This window comes from Onychostruthus taczanowskii, unplaced genomic scaffold (genome assembly GCF_017590055.1).
Source record: "Onychostruthus taczanowskii isolate IOZ18803 unplaced genomic scaffold, ASM1759005v1 scaffold16, whole genome shotgun sequence".
Classification (NCBI taxonomy): domain Eukaryota; kingdom Metazoa; phylum Chordata; class Aves; order Passeriformes; family Passeridae; genus Onychostruthus; species Onychostruthus taczanowskii.
The window spans coordinates 1992632-2014502 of record NW_024498795.1 but is presented as its reverse complement, the minus strand read 5'-3'; the positions used below and the strand labels follow the sequence as shown (position 1 = coordinate 2014502).

The 21871-nt window shown below is 35.0% G+C and overlaps 1 protein-coding gene across 1 annotated transcript in view; it reads right to left on the bottom strand.

Moving 5' to 3' along the window:
* Window positions 1-981: 981 nt before the first annotated feature.
* TMX3 (thioredoxin related transmembrane protein 3) overlaps window positions 982-21871 on the bottom strand; it is a 29737-nt gene continuing 8847 nt past the window's right edge. Inside the window, exons 6-17 of the mRNA XM_041399216.1 lie at window positions 21183-21228; window positions 19872-19952; window positions 18889-18988; window positions 18559-18636; window positions 16333-16399; window positions 14284-14382; window positions 12237-12294; window positions 11472-11525; window positions 11113-11169; window positions 7566-7695; window positions 5337-5405; window positions 982-3973 (exon numbers count right to left, since the gene is read on the bottom strand). Coding sequence (XP_041255150.1) covers window positions 3707-3973; window positions 5337-5405; window positions 7566-7695; window positions 11113-11169; window positions 11472-11525; window positions 12237-12294; window positions 14284-14382; window positions 16333-16399; window positions 18559-18636; window positions 18889-18988; window positions 19872-19952; window positions 21183-21228 — 1106 coding nt within the window. The 3' untranslated portion in view covers window positions 982-3706. The remainder of the gene's footprint in view (window positions 3974-5336; window positions 5406-7565; window positions 7696-11112; window positions 11170-11471; window positions 11526-12236; window positions 12295-14283; window positions 14383-16332; window positions 16400-18558; window positions 18637-18888; window positions 18989-19871; window positions 19953-21182; window positions 21229-21871) is intronic.

The following is a 21871-nucleotide window of genomic DNA, read 5'->3' as shown; positions in this document are numbered from 1 at the left end:
AAAATTTCAGAAATCAGAGAATTGTTTCAGGAACATGTACATTGCCCAGGCAGCTTAGGAAAACCTCCCAGGAGCCCAACAAAGCATTCAGCACAATACTGTCAAAATTGTCTTTGCTGGTTCCAGCAATGTGAGGTGCCCCAGCTCAGTGTGATTCGATCTGTAACAGATGTGCTCAGTTACGGGAACAAACCTGCAGAAACTGGCTTTGCTCCCCAAGAAGATTTGAGTGCCAGTACCAGTCTGTCACAGGATAATACAGCCTGAAACATCTGTAGTCTCAGGAGATTTCAACAGCTTAAGGGAAATACATTCTGGTTTTGCACCCTTTTCACTGACTTGAGCTTTTGGCTGTCAACAGAACAATTCTCCACCCTCCCACTTCTCCAAATACAATTGCTTCTCCAAACATGCTGACTAAAGAGGAATTGGGTAATTAGTTCTGGACCAAAACAGAGCAAGCTGAACCTTTTACTGAAGTACTTCATGAGAATTAAGCACTTTTGTGCCATCTTCATCACATCAGATGTCTGAGTGCCATCCTCCCATCCTTTAAGCAGTGAGCACCACAGTGTGGACAAGAGCTGTTAAAACAGCCCAGGTAAATAATGAAGCAGCATGAGACTGTGCACGTCCAAGCGCCAAGACTACTCAAGTGCTTCCAGAAGGAAATGTAAGCTAGGACAGGCTGACTCAGGTTCCCTTTGCTACAGAAACTCCTGTAGGTCTGGTATTTTAAAATTTCTTTTTTTGGAAATTCATTTGTGTTATACTGCTAAGAGTGCTCATTAAATCACAGACAAGCAAATATAAACTCCTACCTCTAGACTATTTTCAAAATCCTGCAGAATAACAGCTGAATTTCTGCACTGCAGGACTGGGGGCCTAAAGTACACTTACAAGAGACATCCCAGGAAACAGCCTCCTACACAACACGTAACATCTGAGCTTGACACTATAAATTAATCCAAAGGAAACAAGCTCTTTTAAATCCTTTTTATTACAGAAAAACAAAAGGCTTACACTTGACTTAAAAAAGCATCATTATTTTATGAATCCAAAGTCATTACAGTGAAGTTGCTTTAAGAAACCTCTAGAGACTGAAGAAAAGAAAATGCCCCTCCTCAGACAGCACTCTAGATTACTTGAGTGACCACAGCAAACACCTTAATGTCACATCACTTCTGACACCCAGTATATGTCCTGTCCCCTTTTTTTTCTCCCCACGACTTGTTCAATGTCGCTGAGGGAAGGATTTGATGAAAACAGCAATACATTTCAAGTCTAATTTTCAACAGTTCACTACACATCTGATAGATATTAGAGTTCAGAAGTGACTGACATACAAGCTTTCCTCCTAACTCCAGCTATTAAGTGCTACAGTTTGAACAGATCCCAGCGTGATCCATTTCTTCCACAGTATTTATCATTATTCAGGTCCACATCTCAGAATACTTCCCAGCTAGTCATTATAAACATAAACAAAAATAACCACAAAAAAGAAGGCTCCACGTTGAAACAGTTCTTAGCAGTGCAGCAGAACTCAGGCTTTTTTTTTTTTTTTCATTACACTCCAGAGAAGGAACAGCACAGTTCCAGTGACCACTTCAGTATTTTTTATTAAGTCAAAAGCTGCAGGTTTCCAGCCTGAGCCAACATTAAATATGCAACTGATCTGTACCAAAATCTTAAGAGACAAAGAAAACATACTACTGCCTTAATAGTCCTACATTTTGACTACCAGCACTGAGTTGTGCAGAAGCTCAAAGAAATTTACAAGTTTTTCATTAAGTGATTTTTAACGTTTTTTTTTTTGATAAACAGCTCAGGAGCTTAATACCATTAAAAAAAAATACCCCTTTCTAAACACATTTTTAAGCACCTATTCCTCATGTATATGCTAAACCTACACCTCTCAAAGGTTCTACCAAAAAAAAATAAAACCTCAACAAAAAGCAAGAAAACTCAAGTTACTATGTACAACTGGCTATAATGACAAAAATGAAAAAAAGGCAATTCATAGAAAGAAAACAGAGAAAACATAAAAAGGGGGGGAAAAACCGTATCAGATACCTACTGCTCAGTGTTCTATGACCTCACTTATAATCTTTCCTTCAAAAAGGAAAAGGTTTGTATTCATAATCAGACATGGAATTTTTCCAAAAAAATTTCCTAATCTCTTTACATGTTGTTTATACTGTTTGACAACCACAATCTTTCAAGTCAGAGATCTGCTTAAGGTACTCTGCATGGCCAACCTGAAGCCTGCTGTTACCAAGCTACATAAACAGAAGAAACAAGTTTCTTTCCCACAGGGAAAAAGAATGCAATACATTTTCCCTGGTTGTGATTCTACAGCATCATCAAATTTACTCAAACATAGAACGTGTCTATTTAAGCTTACTCATGGTTACTATTTAAAATTGTTTAATTTAGTGCTATAGCAGTAAATAGCAATTTCTCATGTGATCAAGCTGCCTTATAAAGAGGACCTAATGTTTTGTATTATACAGTAATATATCCTTTAAAAAAAGGGAAATAAAATGAAAAAACCCAACATGAATAGTTTGAGGCAGAGAAATATAAGTTTTGTTTTTGTGGTACTTTCCATGACATTGCTGTCAAAGGCTGCCTTATAGCTTATCATTGGAGAGTTTTAGCCCTGGACACAAATTAGTCCTTTTTGCAGTCATGGGTTTGTATTAATAGTGGCTTTTATGATGAAACAGGTAACAAAAATGCTTTATACTGATCAATCTCTATCAATGTTAATATTAAGCTTCATTAACACTCTCCTTCAGAGTAGGTAACAGTCTCAAACAAAACCACCTATTTCAAAGATATATAACAATCTCAAGTAAACATTGTAAAATAAATAAACACTATTCAAAAAGCATGTCATTAGAGAGTTATACAAATAGAAGGTGTTCATATTGACATCTTCCTTTATCAAGCTGTGCTGCAGATTCAGAAATCTTACAGATCTTTTGCACTGTAAGTGTGCAAGCACCCACAAAAAGTAATTAACAGGCAATCATGTTCTAAAAGGTTTTTAACATAATTTTCCAATATTTTTAGCTGCTAAAGCACTAATAAACACTTCGTATGTAATTCCCACATCCTAAATCAAGTAAACATTCTTGACTGTGAATAATTGTATTATTACATGGTAGAACAGTCCTCCAATTCCCAGAAATTTACATTTAATTTGAAGAAATATAAAAGTTTGTTGTTTTGGTTTTTGTTTTTCTTTTCCCATAATAATGTGCAACAGGTAGAACATGTGACTTCTTAGGAAACTTTTAAGTTGTCTTCAGCTATCAGGCTCTAAAACACTTTACAGCTCTCTTAACCTTTCCTTGTTTTCAGCTTTAATTTTATATGAATCAGTGCATAGCTGGGCTATATTAGTACATATAGTAAGTAACATTATCTCTGTTCTGGAAATTAACAATTCAAAACTCTTACAAAAATGGTACAGAATTGTACCTGAAAATTTCTTCAGTTTAAATTGCTCTTTGTTAATCTACTAAGGACAATTAAGAGAACATCCATTTTTTTCTGTCAATTTCTGAGAAAATGTGAACACATGCAAGTCAAAACTACCATTATGTAGATAAAACGATCCTCTTTCATGAAGATAACCAATAAATGACAACTGCCAATAAATAAGTCTATTTGGACTAAACAAGTCTTGCTAAACAAGTTAGTCTTTTTTCTTTTCCATAATGTCTTTCTGTTTAAGCTCTCCATCTGAAAGTTCTGTGTATTTTCCATTCTTTTCCTCCTCTTGTTCTTCCTCACTGCCTTCATCTGTGAGCTCTCGATCACCATTTTCTTTCTTGGCTCCCTCATGCTCAAATACCTCTCCCTCTGTATCAGCTGTGCAGATTCCATAACACATGATGCTGATGACCCCCAAGGGCAACCCAAAGAGAAAGCATCCCAGCAGTGGTGAACTCTTGAACACTGACTGTTGAAATAGAAAGTAAAAACCACTTTCAGTGAATATACAAAGTTACTGCATTACTTCTCTTACCACTCTGTGTATTTATTCAAAAAACATCCAAAACGAAAATCAGTGTTTTTCGGAGGGATTATGAAATCAAGTAGTTTGGAAAAGATCTTTCAGATCATCAAATCCAACCTATAACATAACACCACCAACAAGGGCACAACACTAAGTGTGTGCCCAGTCTTTTATTAAACACCTCCAGGGATGGTGAACCCCATCACATCCCTAAGCAGTTCATTCCAATGCCCAATCACCCTTTCAGTCAACAACCTCTTTCTAATGTACAACCTAAACGTTCACTGGCACAACTCAAGACTGTGTCCTCTTGTCCTAATGAATGTGTTATTTTGATTTTTCTGCTTGTTTTGTCTGGGTTTTATTATTGCTGTTGCTTTGTGGGATTTTTTATAAGGTTTGTTTGTTTGCTTTCTTCTGCAAAAATGGCAAGAAGTCCTTAACTTCAACAATTTCTACTGTAAGTTCATAAAAAAATGACACAAGTTCAGTATAACAATATTGCATTGGGATAATTCATGTTTACATGCCAACTGCATATCCTATGCATTCCTTGAAGTTTTAGAAACAATTGTTCTAAGAGCGTTAAAATCCACTTCGAAGAAAAAAGCTTCACCTCTTACTTGTGTCTTGTCAAAAATTAGCCTGCAGAAAATTCTAGAGAGCTTCCTGTTGAGGAGTAGTAGCTTAATGGCACAGGAAGAAGGATTAATGGTTTCAGAAAAACATTTTACTTCCACAGAAGTTTGGAAGATACTCATTTAGAAGCAAGTGAGTTTCAACTTAAATTCACAGCACACGTTTATTTGCTTGTGTAGGACAAGTGAAGAAATGGATCTGTGTACATCTTCCCACAAAATTTTGTTAAGCATAATTTACTTACGAGAAAGATAATAAAAATGTTTGCTTTAAAACTACACAAATAGTAGTATTTAATCCCCTTATGCTCTAAGTAACTAAACAAAAAATGTAACATTCCTCAGAACAGTGAAGCACCAGTTTCAGGAAAGGATGTCAAAAGGGTCACGGAAAAGATCTTGAATTCTGTCTGTTCTATCCCTTAAAATACATGTCAGGCATACAGAAGAACACTAAAAAATGAAGGAATTACGATATCTTGAATATTAATTATACATATTATAAAAAAATTTCATCAAGAAGTTCATTTAGCTTAAACCTATACATATACCTACAATATATACACAATATAAAACAACTCATATAAAAATATTTTTAAAACCCTCTGAAAGTATTTGTATCCTGACTGACAAGGGCACCATCTAATTCAATGAAAAATAAAACTCACCACTATAGTAGACTTGGCATCATAGATTATTCTCTTGATTCGTTGCAGAAGTCCATCACCACCCTGTGCCTGAAATTTCAAATGGAACCATGTCAAAACTGCTGACACTTTTCAGTTATGATTCCAAAAGTTCATTCTTCAGACCTTGCAATCTTAAGTCCCTTTAGAAGGAAATGAAAAGTAATTATTCTTACATCTCATGATGCCCAGACAGTCCAACTTGCCAAGCTTGGATAAAGATTATTCAGTAGTCTCATGAAAAAGTCCCTCACAATTGTTTTAAACTATCAGTGCCAACCAGGACAATGGGATGACACTCTCTCTCTTACCATAAGCAAACACTAACAAAAACTAGCAACTTCTCCAATGTAACAATGTAAAACCGCAGAGTTCTTCTGAACTTTCCTGCAGCTGTTGAACGTCCACTTATGGATCACGACAGCACAGTTAAAAACATCTAAGTACTAAGCAAAGAGAAGATATGAACGTGTAATGAATAAAACCTGTGTCAAGCAATGACAGGCTATACCTACACTGTCCCCTAATTCAGCAGTGTTCAAAATAATTACATGAACAGAGGGCAGTCTGTCTGCTGAACAGGACCAGTTTTCACCTTCCTTGAGTAGCCAAATAAAGAAACTCATATGTGGAAGTCAACTCATCAGCACATGATCTGACCAAAAACCCCTCAAACAGCAAAAAATGTCCACAAAGATGAGACAGACTCACAAAAAGTTACCTATAGTCTTACAGAATAACAGTATCATCCAGGTGAATAATCGAACACTTCCCAAGGAAGAGAAGGGGGAAATCCAGACTTCTCAGAAATTTCGCTGTGGTTCAGAAAGTCTGCAGCCTATTAGTTTTTTACCAGACTACTTTGAAGACTCTCATTCTTCAAGAGCTGCACAATTTCTTGGGCAGAGAATGCAGCCAAAGTAGTGCAATTTTATGTCTACAAACACCTTAAATGAAGTCATATCCCATATTTTTGTGTTGTACAGAGATGTGTATTTAGACTGACCTTTAATCACTCTAGCTGAGATACTGCAAACAAAAGGTAGCAAGACCTAACTGACACTACGGCAACAGACATAAGGCATCACAAATAATTCTTCTCCAAGTAAAAAAAAAAAAACAGACAGAAACCAATTACATTTGTTGTTTCAACCAGAAAGAGACATACAATTAAGAGTCTAATTGATGTTGATAACTCAATACACTTAAAAACCATTTAAAAAGCGAGAACTCAAGAACAAAGAACCACCAAGTTATAGTAATACTGCTCACACTGCAATGGAAAGCATGGCCAGTAAAGTCCTGAGCAGCACATAAACCCACCTATGTCATGTTCTACATCAACCAGGCAGATTAAGTAAACCAAATTAAACCCTACATGACAAATATCTTCTGTATGATTTTCTATTACCAGCCAATGTTCTAAAACTACAGGCATGAAGTGGGATTCAGCGAACACAGGAAGCATTCAATACACAGTCAGTTGGGGCTTAAACCAAAAACAGGCTTCTCCTAGGAGGCAGCCAAATTATTAGCTACCAAGCTCCCCTCTGTGGCAAAGCCTTCCTTCCCCAGAAGCACAAATGAAAGTTCTGCTCCACGACCTCCTTCTTCATTCAGACAACATAGCTTTCTGTTCAACTTACAGTACATTGAGGGAATAAATACTCAAAAAATATCCAAGTCATCAATTCCAATTAACTTTGTTGTTTTAACAAAATACGTATTTTTCTGGTTTTAGAGCACAGAGGAGTAAGCTTGTGTCCATTTCTAACATTCAAAGCAAATATAATACTGTTTTTTTGACTCTGAAGTTGTAATTCTTCCAGCTATTTGATTTATTAATTTTCCACCCAAAACAAAGGGTGCCGTTCAATTATGCACTATCATTCAAAATTTTAAACAAATACATTTAATGCAAACCAGGAGATGAATATCCAACTCCATTTACAACTGCACCAGTAAAAGGAATATCAAAAGAAGCTGGCTACCATTATGCTATAAACAAAAGAAAGCAGGCTTTGTACAACATGCAACAGCATGACTCCAGAATTTACAATCACATATTCAGAGACAGCACCCAAGACAGTACAACAGGACAGGAATATTAAACACACACATAACAATCTGAGTAACCAGTTTTTTTCCTTACTTTAGCATATAAGGAAATAAACACTAACCAATATATTCCAAGCTACTATGAAGACTTACTTCAGCTGTACCATCCAGGATATTGTTAATAAATTGAACCATGTCTTCTGTGCTCTCAATGTGCCTATCTGGTAGAAAATATTGCTGATTGGAGGTATTCAGTACAACAATAGTAGGGATTGTCAAGTCACTGGAAACATAAACAAACAGTTTATATATTTAAAGAACTACCATATAAAAGATTTCAATTCAAGTAATCCCTACATCATTTCAGAAGGGAATCTATTAATCTTCACTTCATGTGTGCTCTTCATAGTAATTCTTTAAAAACAAGAAAGCAAGAGAAAAGGTATGGGCATGGTATGGTATGGATGTGAATGGTAGGGACACATTTCTCATTAATATTATTTTCCTTCACATCTGTGTCAGTGACACTATTGAAGTTTACAGCATTTTACATAATCAGAATAACTGCAAATCATGTACCTTATGACTTCCAAATAGTAAGAGAACACAAACAGCAGCCTTGTATACGAAATGCATTAAGTATTTAAGTTTACAAAGGCAGAAGTGTAACTCAAAAATGTAATCCCACACAACCATTGTCTAACTGATCACCTTTATCAATCAACCTCAGCTGGTCAAGTCAAAGAATAAACCATGCAAAGCACAGCTTTTCTATAGCTCTTTTAGTTATGGTTTAAGAGGAACCATAATTTTTAATAAACCATAATCTTTAATAATTTAAAGAATTATTACTCAGCAGTTAACCTTCATGTGCATGTGCACATACATCATAATTAGAAAGAAAAAAAAAAGTTAGAAATTATCTGTGGACACAAACCAGTATAATCTTCTATTTGTTGTAACACTAAATTCAAAATAAGATCAGGTTTAAGAAGTTTTAATACTGCAAAAGTAGACTGTTCAAAAAGAAAGATTTAAACATATTAAACAAGTTTAAGATCTCCTGTAGTTTTTATCAGTATTCAATTTTCTTTATCAATTATAATTCTGTCAATAATGAATTCAAGTACTTCCTTCACAGCAGAAGCAAAGAAAACCTTGTTTTTCTATGTTTTCACCCTTGTCTAATGTGTCCTATCCATGTACTTTTGTAATACATGTAAAATTGATGATGATTTCAGTCTTATCTGTGGCTATCAATTAATAGCAAATTATTTAATGAAAATACTGGTTATTTACTCAAGATGCCCATTTTTCTTTGGAGTCACTGAAATGATCCTAAATTTACTCTCACATTTTAGGTGAGGCTTTTGGTTTTGATTTAAATTCAAATGCTAACCTAAAAGTGACAAAGTTTAATAATATATGACGATTTTCTGAACTTCCAGAAAGCTGAATACTTAAAAGATTTAAGGTGCAGATTCTCTTTCCAGTACTGAAGCTGAAAGCATGGTGACACCTCAAAAAACGTAAGGGCAATTAGAGGGATAACAAAATAATGCCATCCCTTAAATGGAACTTTAGAAAAAACAACCAAATAACATAACTTTGTACACCAAGGCAACCTGCAACATAAGAGTCAATAAATACAACATTTCCCCTTGAAATTTTTATTCTCTTCTTACTAGGGACAAAAAAGAAATCTAAGTAGAAGGCACTCAAACCAAGTCACTGTTTTTGCAAGCATCTGGTAACAAGTTCCCAGTTCCTGCCAAAATATGTCCTTGCAGCAAAACAGAACAAGTTTTATTAATTAGATGCAGTGTTTCTGTTGCATTTAACAGTGTGGTAACTGATGTTCTTGCAGTTGGTTGTAGAGCAGCTGAAAGTTAACCTCCATATACAGATTCTTTATACTACACAAAAGTTTATAAAAACATATTTAATGTGTTACTTTCAAAAGCAGAGCAGAGTTCTACATATACCTATAGCTGACCATGATATTATACACCTTAGCTTATAAAAAGCTGTAATTTTCCTTTTAGTAAAATAATGAAAAGCATTTTTAAGTAAAATTTTAGGTAAATTATGTATTTTAATTAAAATACACAATATTCTGATTTCATCTTTGTGCATGACTAAATGTACCATTTCTAATCCAACAAAAGCATGTTCATATACTGCTGAAAAGACAGAATTATAATGTCTACTAATGGAGTTACAGTCAAGTTCATAAATGTACTTTTGTCAAGGTCTTATTCTATCCCCAGAAATCATACAATATTTTGTCCTTTGTAAAGAACACAGAATTTGCTCCTATGTGCATCTAATACACTAGAAATTGTTTTGTGACACATTTACCATTATTCAGATTTTTTCTATTTCCACTTGCTGCCACCTCGTGACAAACTGAAGCAGTTGCAATACTTTTTATTTTTTTTAAACTCGAATTATTCATGTAGCCACATGAAGAGCCACTACAACGAACATAATTTGCTGCATTCTTTTGCAAATTCCTACTCATGCTTGAAAGGTATACACTGGGTTTATAAAATAATTAAAAGCTGGTGAGTACTTGAACCAGAACTTTCCACATACTACAAATAATAAAATCAGGCATTTTGCAGATTCAGTGAAACAACCCAGCTGAACAGACCTTGCCACTAGATCACTACCACTCCAAGTGGCAGTTCTGTCTTCTTTCCTTTCATTTCCTTCCTCCCAGGCATCTCATCTCCCTCCCCTACTCCTCTGCACATCTGTGCTGGTACTCAGCAGAGGAGCAGGGAATAACATTGTTGAATCAGCAAAATAACTTCCCTACTTGCCCAGACAGAAAACGAAACACTTTTCTGACAGATAAACAGGATGAAAGAGCTCAGCAGACAGACATAAGAGCCTGCACAGGAGAAGCAATTAGCAGGTGAGGAAGGTCTCACTTTTGGAAATTATAAAGCACTAGCTCAATCAAATCACGTAATTTTAATGGAGAGACAGTTGTTTTTAAATCAGGTGTTAATCTACAGACATGCTATAAAAATACAGACCTTGTGCTTTTGGGTCCATATGAAGCTCCTAAAATCTTTAAGAGGCATGAACACATGCTTAATTATTGTTTTGATCCCTGAGAAATGGATTTGGAAAACTTACAGAATTATAATACTGACTCCTGGTTTTCCTTTCTTTCAGACTTCCAAAGGCCAGAGGAGAAGCAGCAGTTAACGACAAATGCCAAGCAACTCAACTCTCTAATTATGTATTTTTTAGAAAAGGAAGGGCAACTGTCAAGCATCTTGTTAAGCCACTTATATATTTCAAAATATACCATGTACATATGAAATGCAGACAGCATCTTCCATGCATTCTATGCTTCTCTGCAGAAGTGCATTTCTATGCATGTCATAAAAATGCATCAAGAACGAAAGCCTCACAACTCTTAACAGTAATTTAACAAAGTAGACCTAAAAGATGAGCTTTGTCCATCAGCATTATCAGTAAGCCAAACATCTAACATTAAATTATATATTTATACACTTTAATTTAACACGGAATTGATACTATGGTACAGGCTGAATTCTGATGACAGTGTTTTTTTCTTAAGTCATGAAAGCCAAGAACTTTTTGTAAGATTATTTTCAATTAAATGCATTTGGTAACAAATGCAACCAAAGAAAGAATATTCAAGTAAGAATTTACTTACTCCATTAGTAAACTATTAATGTAATCATTTCCATCCATATGGCCAAACTGGAAATCCCTGAAAGAGAAGCAATTAAAAATAAAATGATGAAAAAGAAAACAATAGTGGGTTTCAGGAAAAGTTCTTCATTAAATATTTTTCCTATAACTGAAAATGAGAGCACACACTCAGAAATGTAATTCAAAAAAAGTGAAGATCTAGAACAGAGCAGTTAATGAAATGGTCCTATTAAGTATCAGTAAAAAAATATAAAAGCACACACTGCAACATTTTTCACTTAGAAAAAAAAAAGTGACTGATATCTTAGAAAGATTAATGCACAAGTCCAATTAAAACATCAGAGTCCCATGTGTATCTACCTGTGAAAGTGATCCCGATAATCTCTGGCAACTTCCTGAATAATAGACTTTAATCTGAAAGGAAAAAAAAAATGCCATGGATATCCAGGATAAACTCCTTCTAAATACAAACAATAAACATTGAGATTTCCCCAGTAAGCAGCAATTCATACCTCATCAGCAACAAGGACTATCAAAAAAACACCTTGTTCATCTTGCTTAGTTCCTAAAGGTTGAAAATAGCATACACAGTACTTGAACAGTATTTTTTTAGTCTGTATATGCAACCAGAATGGGACAAGGGAAGGTCTTGCTCCTCTCAGCCTCTTTGGCAAACTCCAACCCCAGCAAAAACATCCCTTGTTTAAACAGACATTTAATATATAAGCAATGCTAGCGTAATTTTCAATACGAGTGAACTGAAGTACAGTCATTTGTTTAAACTCACTGAGTTCATCTCAAAGTCAGTCATCTGAACTCAAGCACTTTTGTCTTTGTTTAAAAGGTGACACAATAGCTTTTAAAAGCTATGAGATCATCATTTGCTCCTGTGATCCCATTAACTAATGGCAAAAAAGTGATACAGGAACTCCCACCATCTCAGTGAACTCACACGTGCTTTCAACCAAGCTATAAATTAAGTAAAGTTAGTACACTAAGTCAGAACATTTACAAGTTAAACCCATTTATTTAACCTATATTTCTCAATATTTAAGAAACTTTCAAACTTCTCTGTGTCGTACCAGCACATTTTTCCCACAGTGTCACCAATACTCAATTCTGTACCTGGTATGCTCCACTGAAGAGTTTTTATCATCAATGACTGCAATAGCCACAAGTTTTCCTAAAATAAGGAATAAAATTCTTGAAACCATTTAAAAAGAAACACACATTCTCCAATGGGAAATATGTCAACTTAGAAGATCAGGTACTCTCCAGGGACAGGAATTAGTTTATAAGTATAAACAAGCCTCACAACCAAAGAGCCTTTTCAAGCTGACCAAGCTGTGGTCTTGAAGCTACTGAAAATAAATTACGATGGGGCTTAATGGCACACCACTAGCGTTGCATGAGAAGCCTATCTATAGAAAGAAATTAAAAGGGAGAAAATGCAGATAAAAATTAATTTCCTACTCAATCTATACCTAAATATGAGGCTACAGAGACCTGCATTACATAGCAGCAATTACAAACTGATTATAAGTGATTAAATCACTATTGTATGGATTTAATAACAACTATTTTTCATACTGTTGTGAGCATTAAGGAAAAAAAAATTGGAAAAATGTCCTGGCAGAGCCCAGAATTCATGACATCAGAAACACAATTTAGCTCACAGCCCTCTGTCAGACGAGCTTAAAGGTCAACACCACAATATACCAATCTCTTCAAGATTTACTTTGCGTAGTTTTTCTGATTAAAAGAAAAAAAAAAAACCAAAAAATTCCAAACCCGAAGAGTGATATGGTCAATCAGATGAAAGTATGTACAAAAAGCTGGCCAAAGTTTCTCCAGACCAAGCACTTGCAGTTAGGAAAGCAAATCTGTTAACAGTGCAGTCATCAACCAGATTAACCCAAGGCTCCAGAGGGCTGATTTTTCAGTTTTCTCAGATGCCACAATTCACTCAAAACCCTCCCCATCAAGACAACCAATTGCTCAGTTCCTACCTATCACCATGCCACAGGAAGCATTCCCCTCAAAAGTAAAAAGTCACTCTTGTTCAAGTAATACTGAAGAGTTTTAAGGGCAACACCTATGATTCATTCCCATACTTGCTTGTGAAATAGCAGTAGCTTCTCCCCATTCCACTTCTTCCACACATCAATTCTCACTTTTTCCCCACTTCTTTCCAACCTAAGATGCTACCTAATAAATACAGTAGACAACTAATGACCTTTTAGACTATAAAAGATTGTGTAAATAAATTCCAGATACTATATATTAATACATAAAGCTCTTTAAAAGTAAATTATGGCTTTTCCCATGTATTAATAAAGTTTTGTTGTTTTGTGGGGGTTTTTTTTGTTTATTTGAGGAATTGTTAGACAAAAATGTAACAGGAAGAAATATATTTAAACAACATTTAAACAACCGCATTTCTGTAAATAACCGTTCAAAAATGTAGGTGTAACAATATTAGCTTCATAAACATGTAAGAAAACCTGAAAAAACTCAGTGTTGATCGAATGCAAGTATTTTGAAATGGAATATAGATGATAAGATGTCCTGGCCTGGAAAAGTCAACACTTACAGCATTTCTACTGGTACCTCAGAGTATGTATATACCTTAAGAGCAGTACAAGTGATGCGCCTTTTCCAGAGGTCACCTGGCTGCAAAATTTTCATATGGCCTGCAGAACTTTTGCTAAAGAAAAGCTGAAGTCTTCTGGGACGAGTCCACTTCAATACACGCTCCTCTCCCTTTCTTGCCACATCTATTTCAAAGATACCTAAATCCACTAGATACAAGATATCTGGATAATCCATATTTGATACTTCTAAATCTAGTTTTAAAATTCCCTACATGTATTCCAAGAGGTAATATGCAACTTATGCAAAATGTAAGATGCTCTTAAAAGTCCTACTAATTTTTGTGATTACTACAGGATTAGACACACTGACTTGTACGTTGTGAGGAATGGACTAGTGCAATGGACTGTGTGTGAAACCTCTAGCCACAGGTCAGTCCAACATAAACAAAATACTGCCACTATCAGCTCTAACCTGATATTGATTGATTTCTACAGTTTAAAAACATGTTCTTAGTACTCTTTTGACTTTTCTAACTGTTTAGTACACAGTGTCAAAGGGTTTAGCAGCAGCATCTCACCTGTATCTCCAAGTTCATACAGAGTAAAGCCATCCACATGAAGGTAACCTTGAAATCTTTCTCTGTTTATCCAGGATGACAAATCACCATCTTCATACTCTGACATTAAAAAAAAAAAAAAAATAATTCTTAAAAGGTGAGTCATCAGATTTACTATTTCAGTACTATTGAGGCAAACACTATTTTTTCTCCCTTTTTCCTCTTGTTACATCAATTATCACACTTTTATGGGCATTTAAAGTTTTAAAACTTCTAAAGCTATTTTCAATTTTTGAACAAAAATGTATTATAGAAAACATGAAAAGTTGATTTGATAATTTTATTTTCTAAATCAAGGATAAATGATACTACATGAGAAGTTAACTGTGACCCAGTCCAGACAGTAACAGGTTCAAACCCTGCTTTTAAAGGGGTGTGCGTACATAACTTTTCAAGTTTCAAACAAAGCAGAGATACAAAAATATAGAAAGCAGTATTTGTGAGAGTCCTTAAACGAAACAGAAAGATCAAGAAAAAGCAGATGCATTAAACAGCACTGTGAATGTAAATGAACAAATAATCATGTATGACTGACAATCTACTGAAGGCTGGTTTAAGATCCTAGATGTTTTAACCTATTAGGAATTAAATTCTAATACATACCATCAATTAGATCTAAACCACAAGTAAAAAAGAAAAAACATATATACATATACGCTGCATTTTATGTGAACAAATGCACAATAAATCATTAGTCTTAAATTCTATCATGAAGACTGAAGTATCAGTAATTTCAGGTTAACAATTATCTGCCATAAGGTAGTAGCAAGCAATTCCAAGCATAACGCATCCTGTGGAACTGCATCCATTTCCCCTACTATGGAGAAGGAAAAAATCCAAACCAAAACAAGACAAAGGTCAGAGCACTGAAGTGCATTTTGCTATAACTTTTTCCCTATAATGAGCTCTTCATTTTTCTGCCAGTCGTAACATCTGCACATAAAATCTTATTCAGTCTCTTAAACTGCGTCTTCATGATTTGTTCGACTTTCAAGAATGTTTCTGGTACATTATGAAAAAGTAAAATTTTTACAAAGTAAATTAAAAGCCTGAATTATTACAGTTTTTGCATTTGTTTTAGAAGGTGTGGAAAAAACAAGAAGGCCACACAGCAAAATAAGTGTTTCACTGACAAGCTTTCCTTCTCCTCAATCTCTAAAAGAGATCAAAAAATTAAATGCAAATCACAGAGGCTGTAGAGTGAATTTTTATCTGGAGGCAACAAACTGAAGAGGAAGACAAGTACATCCATTCTACAAGGTCACAAAGAATACTCTTGGTGACTAACCTGAGATATTTTGCTGTGCCATTATTTATCCTAAGAAATTAAACCTGCAGAATAATCTTCTGAGTGATATGTTTTCAACTTAAAAGGAAAACTTGCATTTGAAACAATGTGAATCAAGAGTAGACGCTTTTGAAAATAAGTGGTGTGCTTACAAGCCCAGGCTATGCAATGTAACTATGAGTATGTGTATGTGCTTTTAATACCTTATGGTGCAATCTAAGTACAGTAGAATACTTCTATAAAGATATGTACCCATATATACAGAAATACACTTTTACAGCAGTGGCAGGTGTACTGCATATATACACTGTAGAAACAGCAGTGCAATAAAACACTACTAGTTTCAGGTGGCCTTTCTACAGCCTACACTAGCCTGAACAAGCTAGGCAGTCTATGTATATGATGAATTTGTACAATGAGAGAAGAAGCAACTTTTCTCAGTATGTTAATGCAGTCAAAACTGTAATATTGGAAGCTACACCTTACTGAAAACACAAAGGAAACATCATCACTTCTACTTCAGTATTGATAAACAAAATTCCTTCTATTTTGTTGCGGAAGAATTAGTAATTTTTTTCTCTTTTCCTTCACAAAGGAGTGCCTATTTATCCTAAGACTGGGGAATTTCCCAGCATCCCTACATACTCTTCAAAAAATCCCAACTCCACCAGTTTCTCCCTATATGCTTTAAATATCTTAAGTTAATGTCCACTTTTACTTACCATCATAAACGAAGTAAGTTCCATCTTTGAAGACCATAACTGCAGGCAATTCAGGCAACGTCACATACTGAAAGAGTCAGGTTTCAATTAATTCATGGAAAACTAAAAGATTTTTAAACAAAAAAAACCATCTGAAAACATGTAAATGTAGTTCATGGGGAAAATCTCTAAGGACACCTAAATATTTCCTGTTTACATGTACTAAGATAAATTCATCAGCTTTTGTATATTAGAAGTAACACAATATAAATATATTTTTAAGAGGTAGATTTCACAAAGTGTAAAAGAAACGTGATTTTTTTACTGGTATCTGCAGTAGCATGAAGAATAGTTTATGGATTGGACATGGACTTTAGATAGGAAAATGTAACTTGAGGGTTTTATCACTCATACTCTCAGTTCCCAATTTGTGCTCTTGTCAGCATACCTGTCATACTGCTACTTCTACTAAATGGACACTCAATTTTGCAGAGTAAAATAGTACCACCAGTAACATGTGCCACTAAATCTGGGCTATTTCCTGTGCTTCAGACTGATGGGAATATAAAGCAACAGCTTCAGCACACAGGGCTGCAAACAGACCTAATTTAGACAAATAACAAAAGCCTGTATTACCATGCTGAATGTAATATTTACAACAGTCAGCAACATACTAAAAAACAAGCTGTAGAACCTTTCTTCTTAGAACTCAAAACAATTTTATTCAGCTCATGTTTTTAGTGAATTGCTACAGACAAAAAAAATACCGCATCTACTTCTTACAGCTTGCTACCATTCTAAGCTAAAATTTTAACAGCATTTGTGTTTAAGAAAGAACTGCATCATAAACTTAATTTTGATCACGTAATCTGAATTGTCTGATTTACTGATGTTTTGGAAAGGTAAAGGACAGCATCAGTTCCAAATGATATGCCTTCTGTCACTCTGCATTAACTTTCTTGCAAAAGCAGTAATTTATCATAGAATAGCTGATATGAATAATCAAGAAGGTAGTCCCAGATGATGCTTTGTTTTCTCACTAGCCCAAAACATAATTTAACATTGTTGAAGGACAAATCAAACTGTGTACAGCTTAAAGCTTGCAAGAGATGCCTAAAGCTTGGAATAATATTACATAAGTTGATGAAACAAAGCCTAACAGTGCATATCATAATGCAAAGGCTCATTACAACTCACGACCACAAATTTCTGAACATTTTTGCTTCTCTCCATAGAATATTGAATATCATCACTCTTCAGCTTAAATGACTGGTGGGAAATTACCTTCTGCAAGAAAAAAAAGCTCACTGCTTATATCAGTGTGATCACAGAACCTCAAAGACTTCCAGGCTTTTTTACTCTTTCCACTGCATAACTGAACAGTACTTTTCTTGCTCAGCTGGAGCTGAAGTGCAAATAGCAGTATTTAAATTAAGGTAGCTTTTGATACCAGGCTTCTGCATAACTAACAATAGACTATTTATAATGAGGCCAGTTTTACTTCTGGTGTTGTAAAATGCAGCTGCCTAAAAAAAAATCAAACCAAACCAAACCAACAAATCAAATTGCTAGCTCTCACCCCATTAACCACCAACTAACTTCAACGTCACATGTTAGTAAGCTTGGGGCGGACTCAGGCCTCACTTGGAGATAATAAATGAAAAAGTCTTTTGATGTTGCTACAACAAGTAAGCAACAACGTTTAGACTCACTACAGTAATATCAATTTTTTTCCACCCTTGTGATGAACTGTAAATAATTTCCTTATCTCAGAATCCTCAAAAAAAGCCACAAGAGAATTCTGCAGCCAGTGGACTGGACTGGTTGATCCCCAGACAGATAAATGTGTTGATCAACTGTACTGTACAAGATGAAAATAACCTACCGCTTCACTTACTTCTGATTACTGATTCATGCTACAAAGCTCGTAATTACTAAGTATCTACTTTCTTGAGCAAGTTCTGTGGCCCACATTGAGTTCTGCTCATCATCCTCTGATTAATTTTATTAATATGACTGAACATGTATTTTGGCCAAAACAAAAGCAATGACAGACTGAAATTTGGGTTGTATTCTTTCCCCATATATAATCAAACATTGCATGTTTCAGTGTAATTACTTAGATATCTACCAAAACCGAACATATTGTAAGAAGCCACCTCTGTGCCATCCAAACTTCAAAATTACATAGATGAGGAAAAAAAAAATCCCATTTCTGGGGAAGCACTAGGAATGGAAACAACTTACCTCAGGCAGCACATCTTCTGAGGCAGAAAAAAAGTATGTATAAACTATTAGTTCTGAAGCAACCTCAATGTATTTTTCCTGAAAAAATACAAATAATGTTTTTTTAGTTTCTGAACTTTTAGTATGTGTCAAACAAAAGCTTTGTCATATACCTTATCTTCAAAGAGCAATTTGAAAATATGTTTATGGCATAAGATTGTAAAAGCACTTTAATAAACACAAAAAAACCCAAGAATTTGTTACAAGCATGCACTTCAGTCTTTTGAAAGATTTTTAAAATTACTCCCTAAATAGTCAAAAGAAGTAACTTTATTTAATTGAGCTTCAAACCTTTAAAGGAGATTCACCACCAACATACACAAAAAGTACACGATGTCTCTTTTGCACATGCTCAAACATATGCTGGCTAGGAAGTGGCCTGATGAGAGGTCTGGGAAGACAAACAAATACATAGAAAAATCTCAGTTTGTGCAACCTGTAAACCTAAACAAATAAAAATTCACAAGAAAACGTCATACAGTTTTTTGTGCTGTTTTTCAAAAAATAAATTCCAAAACGCAAATTAATTGAGTTTTTCAAGTTACTATTCTATTTTATACTGAAAGAAATAAGAAAGTTATTATTCTATTTTATACTTCTCCCCTCCCCCCCACCAAATAACATGTTAGTTCATCAAATACAACACTTAACTATGAAATTCAGATCTTACTACAAAATGCTGCTATGATGTAAACATGCATGCCTTTTACTGGTCACAGAATCAGTCTGGGCTAGACTGGAAGGGACCTTAAAGATCCCAACCCTGCCCCCATGAGGAGGGACAGTGTTCAGCGGACCAGATTCCTCACAGCCCCACCCAAACTAGCCTTGAACACTTCCACAGATGGGGCATCCAAAACTTCTCTGGGCGACTGGGTCCAGTGTCTTGCCACCCTCACAGCAGAGAATTTCTTTCTAATATTTTTTCTAAACCTGTCCTCTTTCTATTGAAAATCATTTCCCCTTATCCTTGTCAGTACAGACCTTGATAAAAACTCTCTGTCTTTCTTAGGAGATGTCTTTATAGACGAAGGCCACAATAAGGTCTCCATTGTTTGAGAGAGAAAATTCTGAATGTAAGCACAACAGCCAGGAAATGTGGCCTCAAAAATAAATAATCTTAACTCAGCACCAGTCTCCCAGGCAGCCACACACATAGTACATATAGTTTTTTACTTCAGTATCTTGTTCTTTTTAACTAAATCTTGGCTCATCTCAAAGTCCCACGTAACTTTGAAGTCAGCAGAACCAGTCTCTGAGAAGAGTATACTTACCCTGCCACTCTATTAGCAAATTCAATTATATCATCTTTGGTTCTAGGTCCTCTGTAGTTGTATGCCAAGTCACCTTTCAAGCTAGATAAATAGACAAAAAAAGAACAGAAAAGCAATCATCTAAACTACGTTCGTACATGTATGATTTCTCAACCTTCACATGTTTACTACAGTCACCTTTCAGCAAGTGATAAGCAGAAAAAGTGATCACTAAAATATAAAACTCAGTAATGCAATATAATGGAATCATGGAATAAAAGCTTATTTACACAGTATCTGATTTACTGACTTGTTGAAATACTTTAAATTCTTTTACAATTATTTCTTCTAGTGCACAGTGGTCATTTACTTTGTAAGCATACAGGTAATTTAGAGCACTTGGTTATGACCATATTAAAAAGCCTCCCTAAAACGATGAAACACCCCACATGCAAACCAAACCCAACATACTCAACATTTATACTACTCAGGGATTACTCCTTGTAAAAGGAAAGCATATAAACTTCTCTAATGGTTGTTTTTTTTTTATAATTGCAGTGCATCAAATAATCTGCAAAATCTTGCATGAAATACTTTAAATTCTTTTACAATTATTTCTTCTAGTGCACAGTGGTCATTTACTTTGTAAGCATACAGGTAATTTAGAGCACTTGGTTATGACCATATTAAAAAGCCTCCCTAAAACGATGAAACACCCCACATGCAAACCAAACCCAACATACTCAACATTTATACTACTCAGGGATTACTCCTTGTAAAAGGAAAGCATATAAACTTCTTTAATGGGTTTTTTTTTTTATAATTGCAGTGTATCAAATAATCTGCAAAATCTTGCTAATTTATGTATTAAGCTTCAGTGAAGTGCTGGTCAGCCTACGGTATCCTGCTGAGAGTGGATGTAGCATGCTTGCATTGGCAAAGTATTCAAGCAAGTTTTACTAATTCTAACAGGCTTTCTTTGAATCCATAGAGGTTTAGGAATTTCAGAGGAATTTTCAATACCTCTATATGGCATGAAAATTTTCATCCTTAAAGATTATCAAACTGAACATCTCTGCTTCCTTTTTGAAAAAACTAACTTGACTTGATTTATTATCACCTATTAGGAATACTGTTTGCTTAAACAATAACCTGCTAAAATCACCAGTACATCCACAGTAAAAAGTACTCAGAACCACTGAGTCTTTATTTAACATGACATTGTACCGGACTATACATTACATGGGTTTGAGACTTCTAAATGGACAGGGCTATTTTTAATTTTTTGTCATGAGACCATTAAAAGAAATTAAATAGGAAGGAGCAACTTACAGCTTAATTGTTGGATAGCCTCGCACTCCAAATTCAGATGCAATACCTGAAAGAAACGAGTTCCATGCTAAAGTGAACCAAGACTTTTTTTTCTCTCCTACCTTAATCTTTAAACATGTTTTACTATTCAAGCCACATAAACAAATTAAAAAAATACCACTTAGCTCAATATGGTTTACTTTACTTGCTTACAAGGAAAAGCTTGATGTTATTAAGCTACATCATTAAATTTTGGACTTCTTTCAGAGGTGCTGCAGGGTGCCAGGATAGACTCCCAATTCATGTGCCACAACTCAAATGTCACAAGAATCCTCTGGAGAGACATGCTTGGTCTGCTTTCACCAAAAGTAACATGCATTGAATATGCACATAAAATTGACAGAAAATAGAAGAGGCAAAAATTAAGCATTGAGGATGAAGAGCTGCAAATACTAATGCTTGAAAGAAACAGAAGACAATTAACTACTCAAGTGCTAGAGTAATGGCTAATGAGAAGTGCAGTATCGTACTGCAGTTATTTCAAAAAAATCATATTCCACACAAGTAAATGTCTACTACCTTACCAGTAGCAGGCACTTTCTAAGCAGATACTTACCTGCTACTTACTGAAGTGGTTAAAAGTAAGACAACTGCAGAACTTTTTCCCTCACCTCAGATCTTTTTAAAAACTTCCATCTTGCTTCCACCAA